Source organism: Muscardinus avellanarius (genome assembly GCF_963383645.1).
Source record: "Muscardinus avellanarius genome assembly, chromosome: 1".
In the NCBI taxonomy this organism is placed as follows: Eukaryota; Metazoa; Chordata; class Mammalia; order Rodentia; family Gliridae; genus Muscardinus; species Muscardinus avellanarius.
The window spans coordinates 99,798,753-99,823,109 of record NC_137786.1 but is presented as its reverse complement, the minus strand read 5'-3'; the positions used below and the strand labels follow the sequence as shown (position 1 = coordinate 99,823,109).

Sequence of the window (24,357 nt, the reverse complement as noted above, 5' to 3'; positions counted from 1 at the left end):
AAGAATAAAATAAAAAATTAGGGCAGGGGGTGTAGCTTGGAGGTAGAATGCCTCTGGGTTCCATCCCCAGACCCGCCAAAAAAAAAAAAAAAAAAAGAAAAGAAAGAAAAGGAAAGGAAATGGAAAGTTAATTTCAAGGGTTTCTAACCTTTCTTTCCAATTTTCCTGCCTATTTGCTAAACAAAATGTAAGCTATACCTCCAGCCCTATTTTATTTTTTATTTTGAAACATGGTCTCACTGAGTTGTGGAGGGCTTCATGAGGTTGCTGATGCTGGCCATTAATCTGCAATCCTACTGTCTCAACCTCTCAAGTACTGGGATTACAGGTGTGTGCCAACACAACTGGCTCAATTTTTTTTATTTTACTTTTAACTTTTTTTGTGTGTGTGGTATCCGAGGGCATTCTACCTCAGAGCTATACACCTAGCCTTATTTTTTATTTTGAAACTGAGTCTTCCTAAGTTGCTGAGGGCACTGCTAAATTGTTAATGCTGTCCTCAAACCTGCCATTCTCCTATCTCAACCTCTCAAATATTGGATACAGGCACGTAGCACCAGGCCCAACTAATAATAATTTATTTTTATAGTTCCTTTGATTTGTCAAGAGAACTTTCTACCAACTACCTCCTTTGCCTCTCTATTTTGTAACATCCTAAATAAACTGTCAAGTAGTTGGATGTAAAAGTAACAAGGTGAATATAAACTCAAACCTATATATTGCTTTTAGGGACTGTGGAATCACAACTTAATTTCCATCCCAACACCCCCATTGCTTAGCTATATAAACTTGAGTAGGCTACTTTAGGTTCTTTGAGCCTACTTCCTTTGCCTATAAATAGGGAGAATAAGGACCTCAAAGGATTGTCTAGGGATTACATGAAATAAAGCTGCTAATGCCCCTAGCAGAACATGAGCTCCTGATAAACACTCATTCCTTCAGCAAACCGATTCTATTGGTCAGGGTATAAACTGCTATGACTTAAAAAAAGTGAAACTTCCTAAGTCTATCAAGAACCTTGACTATATGCATACTCTATATTACCACTCCTGGAAATAATCCTATGAAATAACCCTAAACACAGAAAATATCTCACTCATAAGAACACACATCACAGCCAGGCATGGTGGTGCATGCTTGTAATCCCAGTATTTGGGAGGTTGTGACCGGAAGATTGTGGTTCACGGACAGCCTCAGCTACTTAGTGAGGCCCTCTGCAACTTAGACCCTATTTCAAAATAAAGAATAAAAAAAAGTAGGTCAGAGGTTATAGCTTGGAGGTCAAATGCCCCTGGGTTCCATCCCCAGACCCCCCCCCACACACACACACAAAAAAAAAAACCCAAACTACACATCACACCAGGCATGGTGGCTCACGCCTATAATCCCAGTGCTTTCCAATGGGAGAATCAGAAGTTCAAGGCCATCATTGGCAACTTAGCAAACTGTCTCAAAAAGAAAAAGTGAGCCGGCTGTGGTGGTACACACTTGCAATCCTAGTACTTGGGAGGATAAGACAGGAGGATGGCAAGTTCGAGGACAACCTCAGCAACTTAGTGAGGCTCTCAGAAACCTAGTGAGATCCTGTTACCAAATAAGAAATAAATTTGGTCTGGAGGTATAGATTGGAAGTAGAATGCCTCTGGGTTCAATTCTTAGTACGAGGGGGGGGAGGGAGAGAGAGATCGAAAGAGAGAGAGAGAGAGAGAGAGAGAGAAAGAAGAAGGAGGAGGAGGAGGAGGAGGAGGAAGAGGAGGAAGAGGAGGAGAAGGAGGAGGAGTGGTGGCTGGGTATATAAGCTAAGTGGTAAAGCACCAGTGGGTTCAATCCCCAGTACCATGGGGTGGGGCTGGGGGGGGGTCCTAGGGAAGAGGAACTCATCACCACATTATAAATAAAGCCTAAAATCTCAAGCAACTTCAAAATTCAATGAAAGAAGAATAACCCAGCCCCAAAAAAACATATATTTATAAGATATTCCTTTTCTTTTTTAATTTTTTTCTCAGATTAAGTGTTGACGACTTCAGTCTCCTTAATAGCTGGCATTATGGGCATGTGCCACCACGCCGAATTGTAATCATTCCACATACACACACACTGGGAATTGAACACAGGGGCCTGCTTACCACTGAGGAACATCCCAACCTCATACACACACACACACACACACACACTTTTTTCCCCCAGTACTGGGGACTGAACCCAGGGGCACTACCTCTGAGCTACACCTCTAGACCTATTTTTCAATCTTTATTTTGAAACAGAGTCTCAGTAAGTTGCAGAGGGCCTCATTAAGTAGCTAGCCTCGAACTTCCCACCCAAATGTCTCAGCCTCTCAAGTATTGGGATTATAAGCATGAGCCACCATGCCTGGTTTATATTTTATTTTCTGAGGGTCTCACTAAATTGCTGAGGCTGGCCTCAAATTTGTGATCCTCTTGCTTCAGTCTCCCAAATTGCTGAGACTATAGAAAATTTATTGATTTACTTCCAGTTATCAAAGTAACATATAACCTGTGAAACATATGGAAACGCACCAAAAAAATTAAAGTCACCCATAAAACAAAGTTTTTTGGTAACAAACAGAAAAAACTGCCACATTGAGTGAAAAAATAAAACTCATAAATGTAAACAGTATAAATTCAATTTTACTTCTTTCAACTCAAAGAATAAGTCAGGTATGGTGGTGCACACTTGTAATTCTGCTACTTGTAAGGCTGAAAAAGGAGTCGCAGCAACCTATGAGGCCTTCCATTACTTCGTGAAGACCCTGTTTCAAAATAAAGAATAGAATGCCAGGTGTGATGGCACACACTTGTAATCCCCGGGCTTGGGAGGTGGAGACAGGAGGATCGCGCAGGTTCGAAGCCACCCTTGCTGGCTTAAGAGACCCTGTTTCCAAATAAAAAATATAAAATAGGTTTGGGAGTATAGCCCCGAGGTAGAAGGATTCCATCCCCAGTACCACCAAAAAATACAAAGAAAGAATAAAAAGTGGGATGAGAGGGGAGCTCTGAGGTAGAATGCCCCTGGGTTCTATCCCAGGGGGCCAAAATAAACAAAAGACAAAACAAAACAAAACAAAAAACCCTCCAAAATCCCAAAGAATAATGTAGAGACAAGTTACTGACCTAATCATTTTGTCCCTGTCTGACTTCATCTGCCCTTTTAACATTTTTTTTCAATCCTGGGGGTGGAACTCAGGGCATTCTAGGGTCTCGCTAGGTTTCTAAGCCTTGCTAAATTGCTGAGATTGGCTTGGGAACTGCATCCTCTTGTTTCAGCCTCCCAAGTAGTGGGATCACAGGTATGTGCCACCATACCTAGCTCTGAGCTAAGTTCTTCTACAGTTAACGTGGACTCCAAGCACTAAGGCTGTTTGATAAACATCTTTATGACAAGGGACCAAAACTACCCCCAAGCAACTCCAAACTTTTCAGAACAGATCACCCCATGATGACATTGCTCCCTAAGCCCCTCAGGAGTAATAATTATCTCAGGATAACCCCCTCAAGTGAGTGATGACCTTCCCAGAGCTTGACAAAACTAGTCTGAGATAATGACTCACCAGACTATGGTCTGAAGAGAATAACCTACTCTACCAGCTGCAACCTCCCACCCCGGCAATACAAACCCCAACTCTTGCCTTATTTCCCTTTTCTTTGAAACCTCGAGGTTTCTGTCAATCTCTGGTCATTGTACCCCTATATCTGGTCTTCCTAGCAAGGCCACAGGGCTCTTTTCTTGCCTGCCTTTTACCACTGTTTGTCTTTTGTGGATTCCCTTCACCAAAGCTCAACTCTTTGATAGGCAGGTTGGGCTGGGTGGCACACTGTACTCTGTTGGGACCAGCTGGGATGAGGTCTTTGTCCAAGAACTGTGGTAACAAGACTAAGTCATACATAAAAATATAATGTGTAGTTGCTGCTGGGCTTGATGGCGCACACCTGTAATCTTAGTACTTGAGAAACTGAGGTAAGAGAATGGAAGATTCTCGGCCAACCTCAGTAACTTAACGAAGCCCTTGGCAACTTAATGAGAACATTTCTCCAACTGCTATGTGCATGTATGTCTGTCACTGTGAATTTAATCATGTTTGATTACAATGCACCAATAAAAAAATTAAAATTTTAAAAATAGAGAGCCAGGCATGGAGGCACACACCTGTAATCCCAATACTTGGGAGGCCGAGACAGAAAGATCGCAGGTTAACAGCCAGCTTTAGCAACTTGAGACTGTTTCAAAATTTAAAAATAAATAAAATAGGGCGGGGGGAAGTATCTTGGAGGTAGAATGCCCTGGGTTCAATCCCCAGTGCCAAAAAAAAGTTGTTCCAAATAGGTTGTAAGATCACAACATCTAGTTTTTATTCTTTCTTAGTGCTGTATAATAGGCACATATTACTTTTTTTTTTTTTTTTTGGTGGTACTGGGGGTGGAACCCAGAGGCTTTCTACCTCCGGGCTATACTCCCAGACCTATTTTTATATTTTATTTGGAAACAGGGTCTCAGTACGTAGCTGAGGCTGGCTTTGATCTCCTGTCTCAGCCCCCCAAGTGCAGGGATTACAAGTGTGCACCACCATGCCCAGCTTAGGCACATATTACTTTAGAATAAGAAAAACAAAACATCAAATGCTTCTAATCTAAGTAAATCACCTAGAGGTAATTTAAAAAACCAAGAGACAGCTGGATGTGGTGGCGTACACTTGTAATCCCAGCATTTGGGAGGCTGAGACAGGAGGATCATACAGGTTCCAAGCCAGCCTCAGCTACTTAGTGAGGACCTTTGCAACTCAGTGAGACAGTGTTTCAGAATAAGGAATACGGGGTGTAACTCAGAGGTAGAATGCCCCTGGGTTCCATCTCCAGTACCCCCCACACACACACACACAAAAGACACACAATGTATCTTGGATTGGGGTACTACATATGATTCCATTCCAACACAAAGTTAGTTACTAAGTTCCTATTAGAAAAAAACGTAATAATCAATTATAAATACTTTATACCAGAGGGGCAACAGAGTAAAAATTCCATAGTAAATCTAAAGTAAATGTAAACCTAATATGGGTTTCTAAATATTTAGCTTTTTTTAGTTAGTTACTAAGTTCCTATTAGAAAAAACGTAATAATCAATTATAAATACTTTATACCAGAGGGGCAACAGAGTAAAAATTCCATAGTAAATCTAAAGTAAATGTAAACCTAATATGGGTTTCTAAATATTTAGCTTTTTTGCCAGATGTGGTGGCGCATGCCTGTAATCCCAGTACTTGGGAGGCTGAGACAGGAGGATCTCAGGTTCATGGCCAGCCTCGGCTAATTAGTGAGACTTTCATCAACCTAAGGAGACCCTGTTTCCAAGTAAAAAAATAAAATTGGGCTGAGAGTACAGTTAGAAGGTAGAATGCCTCTAGGTTCAATCCTCAGTACCAGAAAAAAAAAAAAAAAAAAAAAAGCTTTTTTTTTTTTTAAGATAGCGTGATTAGGGAAAGCCTTATAAAACGGTAATGGAAAAATACATGTGTTCTCTATTTTCTGGAAATCTTTAACCTAGTAGGGGAGATAAGCAAGCTATGTATATTATAGAAGAACTATAAACCTAGGCATGGGAGCACACGCTTGTAATCCTAGTGCATGGGAGGCTGAGACAGGAGGATTTATAGGTTTGTGGCTAGCCTCAGCTACTTTTTGAAGCCCTCTGCAATTCAGTGAGACTCCATTTCAAAATAAAGAATTAAAGATAGGGCTGGGGATATAGTGTGGAGTAGAATGCCCCTGGATTCAATCCCCAGTACAGCAAGAAAGAAAAGCAGACAGACTATAATCAAATGCCAAAAGTGCTAAAGAACCAAAGAACAAAAACATGCTGGGGATTCAGAAAGGCTTTTATAGAGGTTATAGCTTCTAAAATGGATAGGCGTGAAGAACGGACAGGCTTCTTTTTTCTTTATGGGTTTCAATGAGTGACAACATTAAAAGTAAAGAGTAAGGGGGGAAGAAAGCAAAGGAAGGTAGAACATACTAGGAAAGTAGAGGACCACTAAGCTGGCTACTTGCTGTAAATATCCTTTTGGTCCTTGACTAAGTCTATGCACACTAAAGATCCTTATCTGTAATTTGGTCTCTTGAGTAGATCAGAAGCCAGCTCTCATGCTCTCTGTATAGGTATATCTCCCACTGTAAATTAATAACCTTGCATATGGATTTTCAAATTAGTCTCTAGAGAATATGGTTAGTAAGAGTCAGTCCCCTAGAGCCTAATTACTTCCATACTTACTCGATGCTGTTTCTGCACTTGCAAAACTCAGAGACCACACCTAAACAACCAGTAGTAGAGTCACTACTGATCAACCAGGCAGATTGTATAGAACAAGACATTTTAGCAGTGGAGACAGTGAGGTGGGGAGGGCTTAAAAACCAACAAACTGCCAAAGGCAGAGGGAAACTAAGAAGCAACAACAGGTGGTGTGTCCCCCCAGGCCTTGAGGAGGCAAAGCCTACAGAAACCCACCCCAGCTGTTAAAAAAAAAAAATCACCAACAAGAGATGTTTCTAGCAGGTTTGAAGCCAGCTGTGCTGGCTTAAGAGACCTTGTTTAAAAAAAAAAAAATATATATATATATATATATGTATGTATATGTATGTATGTGTGTGTGTGTGTGTGTGTGTGTATATATATATGTCTGGGAGTGTAGCCCGGAGGTAGAAGGGTTTCCTGGAACCCCAGTACCACCAAAAGATAATACCATGTTTCTTACCCACCATTCTGAGTCTATGGAGGGAAAACAAAATCAACCAGAACAAATTGGGATTAGACCCATGCAAATGAGTGCTAAAGCAGGAAAGGAGCACGTGGAAGTTAGTGAAGCAAGTTCCGTATAAACATGTGGGTAATTAAGAGGAAAGGTCTTGCCAAGGCAGCTTGTAATCCCAGCATTTGGGAGGCTGAGACCAAAAGATCACGGTTCATGGACAGCCTCAGCTACTTAGGCCCTTTGCAACTCAGTGAGACCCTGTTTCAAAATAAAGAATAAAAAATAGGGCTGGGGGTGTAGCTTGGAGGTGGAATGTCCCTGAGTTCCATCCCCAGTACCAGAAAAAGAGAGAGAGAGAGAGAGAGAGAGAGAGAGAGAGAGAGAGAGAGACAGAGAGAGACAGAGAGAGACAGAGACAGACAGAAAAGGTCTGCAAAGGGCGTGGTGGAGCACGCTTATAATCCCAGTATTCAGGAGCCTTAGACCGGAGGATCGCAGTTTGCAGACAGCCTCAGCTACTTAGTGAGGCCCTCTGCAACTTAGTGAAACCCTGTTTCAAAATAAAGAATAAAAAATAGGGCAGTGTGCAGTAATTTGACTGAGGTATAATGTAGTCACTGGTGGACATACTATAGGGCCTTAATAGAATGCCAAGATAAATTAAGATAGACCTCTTAGGGGCTAGAGATGTAGCTCAGTGGTAAACTATGTGGTCAAGATGTACAAGGCCCTGGGTTCAACCTCCAGCACCAAAACCAGAAAGAGAGCTATTAAAAAAAAAAAAAAAAAATCAGTCAGGCTTGGTGGTGCACGCTTGTAATCCCAATTTTTGGGAGGCTGAGACTGGAGGGTCATGGTTCGAGGACAGCCTCAGCTACTTAGTGAGGCCCTCTGCAACTCAGTGAGACCCGGTTTCAAAATAAAGAATAAAAAAATAGGGCAGGGTGTAGCTTGGAGGTCGAATGCTCCTGGGTTCCATCCCCAGACCCACCCAAAAATATTAAAAAATAAAAAAAATCAAGGCCAGGCGTGGTGGCACACGCTAGTAATCCCTGTGCTTGGGAGGCGGAGACAGGAGGATCGCCCAGGTTCAAAGCCAGCTGTGCTGGCTTAAGAAACCCTGTTTCCAAATAAAAAAGTATAAAAATAGGTCTGGGAGTATAGCCCAGACGTATCCCCAGTACCTTAAAAAAAAAAAAATCACATACACACAAACCACAAATTAAAAAAAAAAAAAAAAAAAAAACTAAGCCATTCAAGTAGCACATGCTGATAGTCCCAACTATTCTAGAAGCTTAAGCAGGAGGACAGTTTGAGCCCCAAAGCTAAGGGCCAGGCTGGCCAAAACAGTGAAACCCATCTCAAAATGAAATAAAAATTAACAGCTGAGCATGGTGGCACACGCTTTTAATTCCAGCATTTGGGAGGAGGATCGTGGTTCACAGCCTCAGCTACTTAGTGAGGTCCTTTGTAACTCAGTGAGACCCTGTTTTAAAGTAAAGAGTAAAGAATAGGGCCGAGGGTGTAGCTTGAAGGTAGAATGCCCCTGGTTCCACCCCAAGTACCACAAAAATAAATAAGTATATATTTACTACACAAATCACTTGAGTGCCTGAAAAACTGTGCTTAGAAGGGCTCACAATTAGTATACATTCTTTAACTCAAATAAGTACAATTGCGTTTTTATTTAAAGTTTTCCAAACCACACACTGATTCACAAAAACATATTCTATTTACTTTAATGGAAAGAGCATAGCAGCCAGGCATGGTGATACACAGCTTCAATCCCAGTACCTGGGAGGTTAAGACAGGAGGATCAGAGTATTTGAGGCCAGCCTCAGCAACTCAGCAAGACCGTTTCAAAACAAAAAATAAAATAGAAGTGGAGGTGTGGCTCCAAGTAGAATGAATGTCCAGTTTGATCCCTAGCACAAAAAAAAAAAAAAAAAAAAAGGCCAAACATAGTGGCCCACACTTGTATAATTCCAGTACTTGGGAGGCTGAGGGAGGATTGCAGGTTCATCAGTACTTAGGAGGCTGAGGCAGGAGGATCTAAGGTTCACGGCCAGCCTCAGCTAATTAGTGAGACCCTCTGCAATTTAATAAGACCCTGTTTCAAAATAAAGAATAAAAGTAAGAATGGGGGTGTAGCTAAAAGGTAGAATGCCCCTGAGTTCAATCCCCAGTAACACATGATCACATGATAGCATAAGCCATCATGAGATCACTCATATTTTTATCTTTTTTGTGTATATGTATGGTACTGGGGATGGAATCCAAGGGCATTTGACCTCTGAGCTATACTCTCAACCCTATTCTTTTATTTTGAAAGAGTGTCTCACTAAGTTGCCAGCCTCACTAAATTGCTGAGCTGGCTGAGAACCTGGGATCCTCCTGTCTCAGCCTCCCAAGTACAGATTACAAGCATGTGCCAATATGCCCAGTTTAAAGGGGCTTTTTTTTTTTTTTTTGGTCTTTTTTGGAAGGGAGGATGGAACCCAAAGCACCACACCTACAAAGCAGGCACTTTGCCACTGAGCTACATCCTGGCCCCAATATGCCCAGTTTAACTTTTGAAAATTTAAGGTCACTTTATTTAATTTATTATTATTATTATTATTATTATTATTATTATTATTACAGTATTGCAGTACTGGGTATGGAACCCAGGGGCATTCTACCTCTGAGCTACACCCCAACCCTGTTTTCATTCTTTATTTTGAAACAGAGTCTCACTGAGTTGCAAAGGGCTGAGGCTGTAGTGAACCTCGAATACTCCAGTCTCAGCCTCCCAAATCCTGGGATCACAAGCATGGGTCCCCATGCCCAGTTTAAACATTTGTTTGGGGTGCATGCCTATAATCCCAGTAATTGGAGCCTGACAGAGAATTACAAATTCAAGGACAGCCTCAGCAACCTGGGAAGACCGGTTTCAAAATAAAAAAATACAGCTGGGTGTGGCGGTCCATGTTTGTAATCCCAGTACTTGGGAGGCTAAAACAGGAAGATCATAGGTTCAAAGTAAGCCTCAGCAAATTAGGGAGGCTCTCAGCAATTTAGACACTCTGTTTCCAAATAAAATATAGAATAGGGATAGGAGTATAGTCCATATGTATAAAGTCCCCCAGTACCACTAAATAAATAAATAAATAATTAATTAATTAAAAAAATTTAAAAGCCACAATTGTATTTAAATTAAAGCTGAAATTCTAGGTTTGACTATAGGTAGAGGACTGTACAGTATATGATACTATCCTGAACCTGACTATGATCGCATTACTTAGAAACATCAGAGAAATATTTGAGCACACCTACCCTGCACCATGAGACAAAGAGAAAAGGTTGATGTAAAAAAATAAGGCAGATACACTTTCATTCTTCTTGGAAGAGAGTTCTACTCAGAAATAACATGGTACTAGCCAGGCCATTGCTACAGTTATTATATTATCTTGAATCAAAGTAAAGAAGTATTTTCCAGCCCATCCTTCCCTGAGATAGAGATGAAAGGTTAAGTGATAAGAATTGTGCAAATCTGTAATCTCAGGATTTGGGAGACGGAGACAGGAGTGTCACAGGTTTCCCATCATCAGCCTCAGTAATTTAGTGAGGCCTTGAACAAATTTAGTGACACCCTGTTTCAAAACAGGACTAGAAGTATGGCTCAGAGTTAGAATGCCCTAGTCGGGCGTGGTGGCACATCCTTGTAATCCCAGCACTAGGGAGGCTGGGACAGGAGGATCACACAGGTTCGAATCTAGCCTCAGCTACTTAGTGAGGCTCTCAGCAACTTAGTGAGACCCTGTTTCCAAATAAATTATAAAATAGGGCTGTGGGTATAGCCCAGAGGCAGAATGCCTCTGGATTCCATCCCCAGTACAGAAAATAAAAAATAAAAAAACTAGGGCATTAGAGGTAGAATGCCCCTGGGTTCCATCCCCAGTAACACACACACACACACACACACACACACACACACACACACACACACACAGGGGATGAAGCTCAGAAGTAGAATGCCTCTAGGTTCAATACCCAGTATCATAAAAAAAATTAAAAAAATTAGGTAGTATACTTATAGCCCCATTTCATTTCACCACACTGCAAGAAAAGAATAGTTTATTTAATAAAATTGGTGCTGCCACAATTGTTTACTTAGTAGAAAAAAAAGATCTCCCAGCCAGGCTTGGTGGGCATGTTTGTAATCCCAGTACACGGGAGGCTAAGGTGAGAGGATTACAGGTTCACTGGGAGGATCACAGGTTCACAACTAGCCTCAGCTACTTAAACCCTCTGCAACTTAATGAGGCCCTCTGCAACTTAATGAGACCCTGTTTCAAATTAAAGAAGAAAAAATAGGGATGGGGATATAATTTGGAGATAGAATACCCCTGGGTTCAATCCCCAGTACTGTTTAAAAAAAAACAAAAAAAAAAAAACAAAAAAAACAAAAAACAAAACAAAACAAAAAAACAAAACCTGGACGTGGTGGCCCATGTTTGTAATCCCAGATTTGGGGAGGCAGAGACAGGAGGATCACTGTTTGCAGGCAGCCTCACCTACTCAGAGACTCAGAGAGGCCCTTTGCAACTCAGTGAGACCCTGTTTCAAAATAAAGAATAAAAAACAGGGCTGGGGGTGTAGCTCAGAGTTAGACTGCCCCTGTGTTCAATCCCCAGTACCGCAAAAAAAAAAAAAAAAAAAAAAAAAAAAAAGGAAGGGAAAAAGAAAAGTCTGAGTGAGTCAGTGTGGCCATACATGCCTATAATCCCAGTTCTTCGAGTGAGACAGAAGGATCACAGCCTCAGCAACCTAGTGAGACCCTGTTTCAAAACAAAAAAATAAAGCCAGGTATGGTGGTTCATGCCTGTAATTCTATTACTTAGGAGGATAGCAAGTTAAGCGAACAGCCTTGGCAAGTAGTAAGACTCTCATTAACCTAGTCAGACCCTGTTTCAAAATAGGGCTGGGAGTGTAGCTTAGAGGTAGAATGCCCCTGGGGTCCAATTCTCAGTCCCAACAGAAAAACTGGAAGGGGGGCACGTTCCTAGGAGTGTAGCCCAGAGGTAGAAGGTCCCTGGGTTCAATCCTTAATACATGGGGGAGAGGGGCTGGAGGGGGGAGTCTGAGTGTCTTTTTTTTTTTTTTTTTTGCAGTACGGGGGATTGAACCCAGGAACATTTACCTCTGAGCTACACCCTCAGCCCAATTCTGATGACATAAAAATTCTTCTTTCTGTATGCAAAGCAAGCCATTAACAATTCAGGAGGTTAGTGGTTTGAAGATTAGTGAGGCCCTTTGCAACTCAGTGAGACCCTGTTTCAAAATAAAGAATAAAAAATAGGGCTGGGGGTGTAGCTCAGAGGTAGAATGCCCCAGAGTTCCAACCACGGTACCAAAATAAATAATTAATAAACCAAATCAAAAGACAAATGAGAAAATGATCTCAACACAGTAGACAGGTAATGGAGTTAATCCATGCACAAAACTTACATAAAGTGCTAAGACAACACCTATTTTTCTCAAATGGCAAAAGATATGCATAAATAGCTTAAAAGAATGTAAAAGGTCAATATGCAGAGAAAAAGACCAGTAGAAACAAATATTCTAGATCCTATTTTTCATCTATCAGTTTGGCAAGAATGAAAAGACTGAGGACACTACTGATGGCATAGGCAAAGGAAAACACGCACTCCACATGCACTGTTAGTGACAGTGTGAAACATTATAATCTTACTGAAAAATAACCTAGCATTACCTAATGAAATAGAAAAATAAATATACTCAAGCTGACGATATAGTTCAGTGCCTAGGATGCACAATGCCCTGAGTTCAATCCTCAGTTAAAAAAAAAAATTAAGCAAAATACATACACAAACTCTAACAATCCCAACATTAGATAGCCAGACCCTGTTTCAAAATAATAAGAGCCAGGCGTGGTGGCACTCGCTTGTAATCCCAGCATTTGGGAGGCTGAGACCAGAGCATCACAGTTCAAGGACAGAGCATCACAGTTCAAGGACAGCCTCAGCTACTTTATGAGGCCCTTTGCAACTCAGTAGGAACCAGTTCCAAAGTAAAGAATAGAGCCGGGCGTGGTGGTGCATGCTTGTAATCCCAGCATTCGCATTCAGGAGGCTGAGACTGAAGGATCGAGGTTAGTGGGTGGCTCAGCTATACTTAGTGAGGCCCTCGGCAACTTAGTGAGACTGTTTCAAAATAAAGAATAAAAAATAGGGCAGAGGGTGTAGCTCAGAGTTCAAATGCCCCGGGCTCCCATCCCCATCCCCCTCCCCCCAAAAAAGGGCTGGGGTACAGCTCGGAGGTAGAATGCCCCAGGGTTCCATCCGAAGTACCACACACACACTAATAATAATAATGCTGGGTGTGGTGGTGCTTCCTTTTAATCCCAGTGCTTGGGAGGCTAAAACAGGAGGATTGCGCAGGTTCAAAGCCAGCCTCAGTTACTTGGTGAAGCTCTCAGCAACTTAGTGAGACCCTGTTTCCAATAAAGTATAAAATAGGTCTGGGAGTATTGCCCGGAGGTATAAAAGCCCCTGGGTTCCACTCCTAGTATCACCAAAAAATAAAATAAAATAAAATAAAATAAAATAAACCAGGCATGGTGGTGTACACTTGTAATCCCAGTATTTGGGAGGATGAGACAGGAGGATCGCATGTTCAAAACCAGTCTCAGCAATTCAGTGAGGCTCGAATCAATGTTGTGAGATCCTGTTTCAAAATAAATAAAATAAGCTGGGCATGGTGGTGCATGCTTGTAATCCCAGCATTTGGGAGTGTGAGACAGGAGGACCACGGTTTGAGGACAGCCTCTGCTACTTAGTGAGGCCCTCTACAACTCAGTGAGACCCTGTTTCAAAAATAAAGAATAAAAAATAGGGCTGGAGCCGGGCGTGGTGGCGCACGCTTGTAATCCCCGCACTTCCGAGGCAGAGACAGGAGGATCGTGCAAGTTCGAAGCCAGCAGCTCATGCTGGCTTAGGAGACCCTGTTTCCAAATAAAAATGTAAAAATAGGTCTGGGAGTGTAGCCCAGAGGTAGAAGGGCTTCCAGGAACACCAGTACCACCACCAAAAAAAAAAAAAAAAAAGGGCTGGAGGTGTACCTCGAAGGTAGAATGCCCCTGGGTTCCACCCCCCAGTAGCGAAAAATATAAATAAATAAATATAAATAGGGCTAGGATGTCATTTGGAGGTAGTATGCCCCTGGGTTCAATCCCCAGCACCACACACACATACATACCATACAAACATACATACATACACACACTTGAAAAGGAAGGAAGGAAAGAAATCTAATTAACATAAAAGATACATGTACAAGAATATTAATGGTAGAGTTTTTGGTTCCCCCCCACAAAAAAATTATTTTTTTGTGGTGTTACTGGCCATTCTATCTCTGAACTATAACCCAAACCCTATTTTGAAACTGGGTCTCACTAAGTTGCTGAGGCTGGCCTCAAGCCTACAATCCTCCTGTCTCAGCCTCCCAATACTGAGACTGAAGTGCTCAGCTTAAACAAAAACAACAACAACAAAAACTTTAAATAATTTAAATGTCCACCAAAATAGAAAAGAGCTAAAAAAAATTATGGCTTATCCTTTCTACTGCATATAAGATAGTTAAAAAAAATCTGGAAGCAGGTGTGGTCGTGCACACCTGTAACCTCAGTACTTGGGATGCTGAGACAGGAGGATCCCAGGTTCCAGGACAGCCTTTACAATGTAGCAAGACTCTCATCAACCTAGTGAGACCCTGTTTCAAAATAAAATTTTTCGAAGAAAAGGGTTGGGGGTATATCCTTTGAGGTTGAATGCTCCTGGGTTCAACCCCCTGTACCAAAAAAAAAAAAAAAAAAGATCCTGGTGTGGTGGCACACACCTGTAATCCCAGTACTATAGAGGCTAAAACAGGAGGATTGCAGGTTTGAAACCAGCCTCAGCAATTTAACAAGGCTCTCGGCAACTTAGTGAGACCCTGTTTTCAAAAAAAAAAAAAAAAAAAAAAAATGGGGCTGTGGGTATAGCTCAGAGGTTGTGGGTATAGCTCAGAATGCTTGTGGGTTCAACCCCCAGTACCACAAAATTAATAAAGAAAAAAAAAAAAAAGCTGGGCATGGTGGTGGACACAAAATAAATAATAAAAAATAGGGCTGAGGGTGTCACTTGAAAGTAAAATGCCCCTAGGTTCCATCCCCAGTGCCACACACACACACAAAAAAAAAAAAAAGAAAAGAAAAAAAGGGGGGTGTGGGGTGTGTTGCTCATATGTAGAACTTACCTAATGTGTGAAGCCTTGTTTTTTTTTTTTTGGGGGGGGTTGGGGGGGATGGGGATTATATAGAGCTGTTAATATCCATGACATATTACTAAATTAAGAAAAAAAAAAACAAGCTGCAGATATTGTAAAGTAAGATATCATTTGCTGCCAGGTGCAGTGGTGCATGTCTGTAATCCTAGCAACTAGAGGCTGAGGTAGGAGGATCCAAAGCTCAAGGCCTATTTAGACAGATCCTGTCTCAGAATAAAAAACAAAAAAGGATGGCATTGAGCTCATTAGAAAACTCCAGTATGGTGTGTGTGTGTGTGTGGGGGGGGATTATTTGCTAAAAAAAAAAAAAAAAAAAAAAGCAACCCCTTTTAAACAGATGTTTTCATACTCTTTGTACAACCCTTAAGAAACATGAGCTAAGAGAGCCAGACATGGTGGCACACACTTGTAATCTCAGTACTTGGGAGGCTGAGACAGGAAGATCAAAGGTTCGCAGCCAGCCTCAGCTACTTTGTGAGGCCCTCCGCAATTTACTGAGAACCTATTTCAAAAAATAAAGAATAAAAAATAGAGCTAGGGTTGTAGGCAGAATGCCCCTGGGTTCCATTCCCAGTACTGCCAAAAAAAAAAAAAAAAAAAAAAAAAAAAAGAAAGAAAGAAAGAGAGAAAGGAAGAAAGAAAGATGAGCAAAGATAATTTACCCTTCTTTGGAAATGAGGACATATAGAGGATGACTGCTGGATTTTCGCGTGAATCACTGTTTGACATTTTGCAAATAGTAAGTTTTGACTTTATAATAACAAAAATAAAATCCAATTTTTGGGGTCTCTATCTATTGTACCTGTACATGTGAAAGTCCCAAAGTCTATGCAACTATATGGACCAATAATAATTTAGAAACACAAAAAGGACAACTGGGTTAGAAAAGAACTAGGGAAAAATGCAAAAAACCTGTAAAATTAAGTTTGCATCAGGGCCTTAAGAAAATATATTTGAAAGACTATTCCATGAAAGACAAAGGGAGAAAAGAGTTGTTTTCCTATTTTGGCTTTATTTATCAGTAGTTATTTGTAAGGAAAGATTTGCTGGTGAAGAAGCCCACCTGTAAGACCCTGATCAACAAAATTCCCAATCAAGAGCATCCTGACTCCCCCCCCCACACACACATATCCTGTCTTAAGGGAGCACAAGGTTTTAGTATTGTTTCCAAAAAAGGTTTCATTTAAATGTATCTGTCCTATATTTTGAAGGACTTCTGGATCAAAAACGATTTAGAAAAAGAATATTAATGGTGCCTAAAACTGAGAAGCATGTTTTCAATCACTTCAGAAACTCATTTACCCAACCCTCAATTACTCATCCTTAACAGGGGGCGCCCTGCTATGCATTACTCAAAACCAAGCATGCCTGAAAACATCTTAAACATAACTGAAAGAAAATCTGCCCAATCACAGGCCAGCTTCGTGCAAACTCCACCCTTGAGTACAGGAAGAACACTTTTGATTGGAAGATAGTTGTGTTTACTACAGTGTGTGGTGCAAATTGGAAAGGTCCACATGACCAGGGTCCAAAGGAAATCTCTTCAATGAAAAAGGAAAACAAAACTGCCAGTTCTCATTTTATAATAGTCATTCACATTAATAGCACCTCAACATAACAGCAATTCTTGGACAATTTTGCAAGCTGGTAAAAAAAAAAAAATCTAAAGTTTTGTTGTGGCTGTTTTTTCATCCATGTCCCTGGACATACATACAAGACAAGCATTCTCAAAAACCAAATGTGCCTTTGCTTCTGTTTTTACACAGCCTCATGCAAGACCTTAACACAGTTGTTAAGAACACCTTGCTTTGATTTCTAAGAATCGTTGCAACTTTTTATTTGGTCTGAGAACCCAGTTTCTGTGCCAGGTGGTAAAATTATTCAGTATTTAGCTTAGTAGGTGTCCAGCATCTCAGTAAGCTTTCGCCCTTAGGGAGCCTCGCAAACAACAAAGTGAATGGGTAGCCATTTCAGGTGCAGAGCTCATTAGCAATTCATCTGATGGAGGAAACAGCCACTGAAAGAACTAGAAAATAAAACCCCAACTGAAAAGCTGGGATGGACTATGCCTTAGGTCAAAGTATGCACATAAGAGTGGATCTCAAGTATGTTTTGCTTCCAGGGGTGAATTACTGGCACTGAAAAGAACACCTCTCCCCCATCCCAGCCATCTTCTAAAGAAAGCACAGAGGAATTTAGATCCAATTCCCCATCTTAACTATCATCACCATCCTCTTACATTCCTGGTATCTTTTTACAAATTCGCCACACTAACGCCTCATAAATGTCCTAGCAGCCTTTCTTACGGGGCACAAAGAAAGATCAAAGGAAGTGAATTCAAACAGCAGAAGAAAAGTCTAAGCCAGGCACAAACCAAACCACCAATAAAGCTTGCATATCGGGAAAAACAGTCTAACACTGTTGATCAATAGGCAGAAAAACCAACATCAGAAACCTACATTACTTCCGAATTTCACAAAATGCGTTCCCATTTAGAGCGAAGAAAACGTCTCCAGAAGCAAGTTCCTCAAGATTTACCTTCCGCTTGCTGATCCAGTGCATTCCAAAAGACCCCCACCCCCATTTTTCATTCCCTTATCTCATCCAGAGAAGCCAGGGCGGCTATGAGAATGAGGAGGAACTAAAGAGGCCTGCCAAAACTCAAAGACAATATTTTGCCGCTACATTAACAAAAATAACACATCATGGTCCCAAATGCTAGTTAAGTCTTATTACTGAACAACTTGAATCACAAAATACATCAAGGCAAGCATGCAAAAGCGGCCAATCCCAACAAAGTTTCAAAACAAAACCTCTCCCAAGGTTGGAGGAGCAGCCGAGCTGGGAGCAAAAAAGCACCAGCCTCCAGCCCCATTCGGATACTAAGACACCGCAAACTTAGCAAAAAGAAACAACTGCAGCTCCTGTCACCCAGAGGCTGGAAGAGAAGAGAGCTCCGAACAGTCCTGAGAGCTGGTCTTTTCGAAGACCGCCAGGCCGAGCCCGGCTCAGACGAGAAGGAAGTAACAGCCAGATAAAAAGCCCCGAGCAGCCCCAACTGCAGCCTCCGCGCCTCCACGACTGCCCGCATTCCCGCCCGCTCGGGCTCCGCGTCTCCCGGGGCCGCGCCGGCGCCCGCCCAGCCCGCGGCCCGCGCCCCGGGTTCGAGCGCCCGCTCGGACGGCGTGCGGGCCCGGGCGAGGGTCGTCGGGAGGCGGGGCCTGGCCGGCGGCGGCGGCCGTCCGGGCGCCCCGGCCGCCCTCGGGGGTGAGCTGGGGCGCGCACCCCGACGCGGAAGCCATGCCGGCCGGGGCGCGGGGTGCCGAGGAGCCGGAGGGGGGCGCTGAGGAGATCCGGGGGCGCGGAACTGGGTCACCCCCAACCCACCGCCCCCTCACAAAGGCCCCCGGGGAGGCCGCCCACAGGCCCTGCAGCCCCGGCCTCGAGTGCCCGCCTCGGCCGCCACTCACCGCCAGGTCCTGGGGCACCGCCCCACTCATGGCCCGCACCGTGCCGGCCCGCCAGGCCCGAGTGCGCAGCGCAGGCCCCGGATCTCCGCCGGCCGCCGCCGCCGCCGCCGCCGGGACCGAGGCCGAAGCGGAGGCCGCGCTGTCCGCGAACAGAAGCAGCAGCCGCTTGCCCACCGGGGAGGCCGCCGCGTCCGCCATCGCCAGGGCCGGCCCGACCCGCACTCCCGCCCGCCGCCTCCCTCTGCCTCCGCCGCCGAGCGCCCGATCCGCCCGCAAGGCCTCCCTCCGCACCACCCGCGGCCGCCGCTCCCCCCACCCCCCCAACAGCCACCACCAACCACCGGCGCCGCGCAGCGCCCCCCGTGGCCGGGAGCGGAGCCGCAGGCCGGCCCGGCACAGCGCCCCCCGCGCTCCGGAGCGGGGCGGCAGCTCGGGCCCCGCAGCACCCGCCCAGCCTCCCGGGGCCTGCAGTGCCCCCTGCGGCCGGGAGGGGAATTGCAGGTTCGGCGGGGGCGCCCGTGGGCGGGTCTTTAGTCCCCCGAGGCACCCTCCCCGGCCCAGGCCTTCCTCCACTGGGCCCCATATCTGAGAAGACTTGTGATTTCCCTCCTCAAACACCAAAGATATTTGACGGGGTGGAGGGTGAGGGACAAAGTACCTAGAGGGGGTAAGTTCTGAGCTAAGTTAATGTCCCAGCTAACTTGATATTAACCCAGATAACAGGATATTAACTTGAGCTAAGTTAATATCCTGAAACATATTAGCTACCCTGTCAACTTTTAGGAAACGTTCTCCCTATTGGTTCATAAGAGATAATATCTTCCTTCTCATTGGTCCATAACATTATACCGTTTTATTCTACACTGCCAGTACTTCATAGGTTCCTTAACTATTGGCCCAATGCTTTATATCCCCAGGATTTGATAATGCAATTTTTTCCATTTGCCGAAAACCAATGTACCATCAACATCTTGAGCGTTTTGCCCGCCACGGACCTTACCCTTCCTAGTTTGCTAATGTTACTAAGTCTAGGTGTTTTACAACTTTTAGGGGAATTTGAAAGAGACTATCAACAAAGGGATTCTTTCCCTGATTCGGTAGTACTTCATCTTATGGAAGAAGTGGGGCAGAGGGCAAACAGTCCTATAACTCCTGACTGAATTCACCTAATTCAGGTGATTAATCCTGATTAGAAAAGGAAGCTGGAGAGAATGGAAGATGCTGAGATTTTCTTGGCTAGATTGTTATTCACAAAAGGCAGGGGGAAATACCTCAGTCATTTAATGCTGGTAATGTCAGATTAGCATGTTCCACGGTCCCATGGATGCAGAGACTGAAAGTATATACAAACCAGAAAGATAAAGAGCCTAGTAGTAACACATAACTGTTGGTTTAAAAGTGGCTACTTGTTTCATTGATCTTTTCTAAAGATAGGTAAGAGTAGAGGATTCTCCACGGCTTCTGGGTCTACCCAATCATAATCTCTCCATAACCTTGTCTACATCCTTGACTTACTTTTCTTGTAGCAAAGGTTGGGGAACACCAACTATTGAATTTAAAATACGAAACATCACCAGGCATGGTGGCACACACTTATAATCCCAGAATTTGGGTGGCTGAGACAGGAGGATCGCGGTTTTCAGAAACAGCCTCAGCTACTTAGTGAGGCCCTGTGCAACTTAGCGAGACCCTGTTTCAAAATAAAAATACAAAATAGGGCAGGGGGGTATACCACTGAGGTCGAATACCCTTGGGTCCCATCCCCAGATCCACAAAAATATATAATAAATAAATAGAATAAAAATAAAAATAGGGCTGGGGTATAGCTTGGAGGTAGAATATCCGAGTAGCCAAGCCAATCAATCCTCAGTGCCAAGGAAAAAAAATAATAATAAACGACATGGCCATAAATTTTAGTTGGAAGAAAGCAAACAAGGGCAAATCCTTACAGGACCTATCTGCCTTGCAGATTTTCTACCAAAATTAACTGCTTGGATTTTTCTCCCATATGAAACTTTAATTACTACTCCAGTGTCTAAGACTGGTTTCTCATAGTACTGGAGACAATTAGCTAGGGATGGGAAGGGCAAGGGGAAATTCATTTAACAAATATGGCAGGAACTTTCCAAAGTGTTAGAGACACAATAAATAAAACCCCTGCTCTCATGGAGTTTACATTGATTCCTATACTAGTGGAACTTCAGAAATGAAAAATGGTATCACACTTGGCTTCACAGAAAGTAAACAGTAGGAAAACCCAAATATAGGGCAAGGGATAGAGCTTAGTATGAGAGCTCTTGCCTAGCATGTGCAAGGCCCTAGGGTTTGGTCCCCAGCACCACAAAAACAAACCAAAAAACAATTATAAAAATTAAAACGAAGAGGAAAAAAGTGGACAAAATCATTGAAGATGTTCAAACTTTACCCCTGTGAAATGGGAACAGTTTTAAAGAAAGAAAAACTGAATTCTAAACTTCTTTAACCACATACCACTGTCCTATCCCATCTCCAAAGCCTTTCCTTTGTTTTCAGGGCGGGTACAATTCCCACTCTTTCTAGGTTATATTTCACCTTCACAAAACTTCTGCTGCAAGTAGTCAAGCCAGTCATATCCTCCTGCACACTTTATTGGCACTCAGTGCAAGTGCCACCAATTTGAAGCAGGTAACTAGGAGCAGGCTAAGCAACTTGACTTGCTGCCTGGCAAATCAACACAACTGATAAAGAAAGGCTAAGCCTTAGGGACAGAGGCTCTTGCCTGGATTTCTAAGCAACTACATTTCACCCACACACACTGGAAGAATGTTAACAAAGGGAGAAGAAAGGGTAGAATAGAAAAGTCCAAATACTTGAGCCACACAGCTTCTTTCAGCAAACACACACTCCAAATTCAAGCATTAGGGAAAAATACCCTCCCCTAGGACTAAAGAGCTTTGCTGCTAGGATAACTTCCTAAAAGCAGTATTTTTAGGATGGAGAAGTTCCCTAGGTTTTTGGAATCTGAATGAATTCTGATGACTAAATTTCCAACTCTCCAGGACATAACATGTGAAAACTCTTCAGAAAGGAAGCAGTTCCTGGCTGTCTCCCACCCTGCCTCCCACCCCTAAGCTTGTAAACTAATCCAGACAAGTTTCTAACTGTACCATCAAGTATTTCTCAGGGATCTGGAATGTATTAATAGTTGACTTCAACCAGCTGGAAGTGAAAGTGACAACAGGGAAGAGGGGACAGGTATAAGTGCCAGGGAAAGAGACCAAACCAGACTGCCAGAAACAATCAAGGCCTTGACAGAAGCCTGGGCCACAGAATCTGACCTGCTGTGGTGAAAGGCCCAGCCATGTCTTAGAGAAAAGGACTGAAAGCTAGATGGCCTTTTCCCTGCTTCTTCCTTGCATTTCTTTGTGGGAAGGGAAAAAAACACTGTAGAACACAAGGTTGCTTGGGAAAATGAATTATTCTAATAAAACTTTATTTTTTCAAACACAGCCACAGAGGCAGAACCTCATGTTTAACACACACAGACTTATGGATTTTTTTTTTAATATAAAACAAAGTTTACGAAAAATGTTTTTCCACTTTTTGTTTTTGTAATCCCATTAGCACAGGGACTTTGGCAGCAGGTGGGAGTGAAGGGCAGCTGGGGCTGCCACTGGGTAGTCACCGGGCACAGGAGGAGAGCACCAGCCTGGGAGTGGCTTCACTCACACACGCAGGAATACTCACCTACTGGCCAGCCACACCACACACACAGCACAGATGCAGACGTTTACCCAGCGTCAGCCACAAGCCCTAGAGTTGTGCTCCACTCTGGGTAAGCCCAATATGTGAAAACCCAAATAGTCAAAACAGCTAAAGTAGAGGGATGTTGCTTGCTTTACAAAAGAAGCAATCATAGGCTGATTTTAAATGGTTAGCAGTCCAAATGCATCAAAAAATAGCATTTGGCTTATACAGAACTGTTGGAACAGATATATTGTGTAAAGCAAAATGAACCACTTCTTGAAAAGGCTTGTTCCAGGGCCACAGGTTCTCAGATTGGAAAGCAAGATGATAGTTCTGACTAGTTTATCTTTTCAGACTTAAAGTAATGGAATTAAAATATAACCACTGTAGGCCTTCTCCCCTAAGGATGGTGCCCTAGGCTTTAGGGAAGCCAGGACGGAAGCTGAATCACTGTTCTCACTTCTTCAGCTCAGGGCCTGCAGAGACCCCGTTGGCACTGCAAGTGGCCTATTGAAAGCTGGCACAGCCAATTTGCAGCAGAAAGCCCAGCCATGAGGATGCTCTAAGAGGAAAAGAAGCTGGCACCAGGGAAATTATGGCCTGAAGAGGGAGAAGAACCAGGGGAGGGATGAAACCAAGGATGGGAAACTCTTGGGCTCAGTTTCCCTGGATTCTCCAGAGAGCCTCTCTCAGGCCCTTAGAGACCTCGTAGCCCAGTGGTAATAAGTGGTAACCAGCCAGGAGATGGGGAGAAGTCCTGGAAGAGTAGAGCTCTGAGAGCCACAGGCTGAAGAACTCAAGGCCACTTCTCTGATGTGGAGGCAAGGAGACCGAAGCCTTACTGATGCTCCTGAGATGCTCCTATCTGACACATGGGAGATGCAGAAAATGCTAGGCTCAATTCCACATGGAAGAAAAAACATAGACCTTGATCTTCCTTAACATGAGGAACTGGGTCCTTAGACACCCTGGAAATTGAACAGAAAAAGTTCTTCTTGCAATAAATAGAAAGAGCAAGTCCGATTTTGTCAAGCAGGGTCTAACGAAAGCTGGACAAAGCCTCACAGGCTACTGTGATGGCAGCTTCAGTATGCATATCCACTGGTGCCAGCCCTACCAAGTTAGTTGCAGTGCTTAAACCCATCAGTGTGGCCACTGGGACCTGCTACCCTGGCTCAAGCTGTGGGTGAGAAACAAAAAAGGAAATTCAATCCAACAACAACAAACTCCCAGCTGCTTCTCACAGCCTTTGCTTTACACATCCTCAGCCAATCCCTCAGTGAGCCCCAACCTCCCTGTGGTCTCTCAGGGCCAATTAGAGGCAAATAAACATTTCCTGGCAGAAGTGGAAGACAAGCAAACTATTAAATGCTGAACACCCCCTTCTTCTTTCTCAAGCAGGTCAGAAAAGAGGCTGGGCCTGGATCTTGTGAGAACAGGTTTCCTTACAGTCTGTTTCCAAAGGGCAGTGCTGGGGTGAGCTCACCCGTCTGCTGGGGACTGAATGCCACTGCTCCTGTTTCTGCCTCAACAGTTGCTGAGGATTAAGACAGGCTCTTGCTACCTGTCTCTAACCTGGAGGGTCAGAAGATAAGAGGAAAAGGTCCTCTCAGTGAAGAAATGAGATGAAGCCCTTTGGCCCTACTTTAGTTGCCCACATGTTGCAACTATTTGAAGAGCCAGAGAGGCAGGGTGGATACAGCATAGACAATTTGATGAGAAAAAAGGCCAGCTCAGAATAAATGTAGTGACCCCTCCTCCCCACCTTGCAGCCCTCAATACTAGATCTATCTAGTGGGGTGGGGGAAGGACTGAAGAAAAGACCATTAGCTGAGGTTATAGCACTTAAAAGACCCTGCTGTAGCCCAAAACAGAATCCTTTGCAGAGCCCAGTGATGCTATGGATTATAAGCCTTGTTCCAGAGCTAATTAGAAAAAGGGAAACTTGGAGCCCTCCTCCTGACTCCTTGAACAAGCCTGCTGTCCTGTAAAAACTCAAGATCCAGGGAGTATCATGATGCTCTGCTGTGAAGGAGCAACTGCCTTCCTTCCCTAAGGCTATGCAAACACACT

At 43.5% G+C, this 24,357-nt stretch overlaps 1 protein-coding gene across 1 annotated transcript in view; it reads right to left on the bottom strand.

Moving 5' to 3' along the window:
* KDM3B (lysine demethylase 3B) overlaps nucleotides 1–18,756 on the bottom strand; it is a gene marked incomplete at both ends in the record, with an annotated part of 111,227 nt that extends 92,471 nt beyond the window's left edge. Inside the window, one exon of the mRNA XM_080702731.1 lies at nucleotides 18,559–18,756. Within this exon, the coding sequence (XP_080558857.1) occupies nucleotides 18,559–18,756 (198 nt within the window). The remainder of the gene's footprint in view (nucleotides 1–18,558) is intronic.
* Between the last annotated feature and the right edge of the window lie 5,601 nt (nucleotides 18,757–24,357).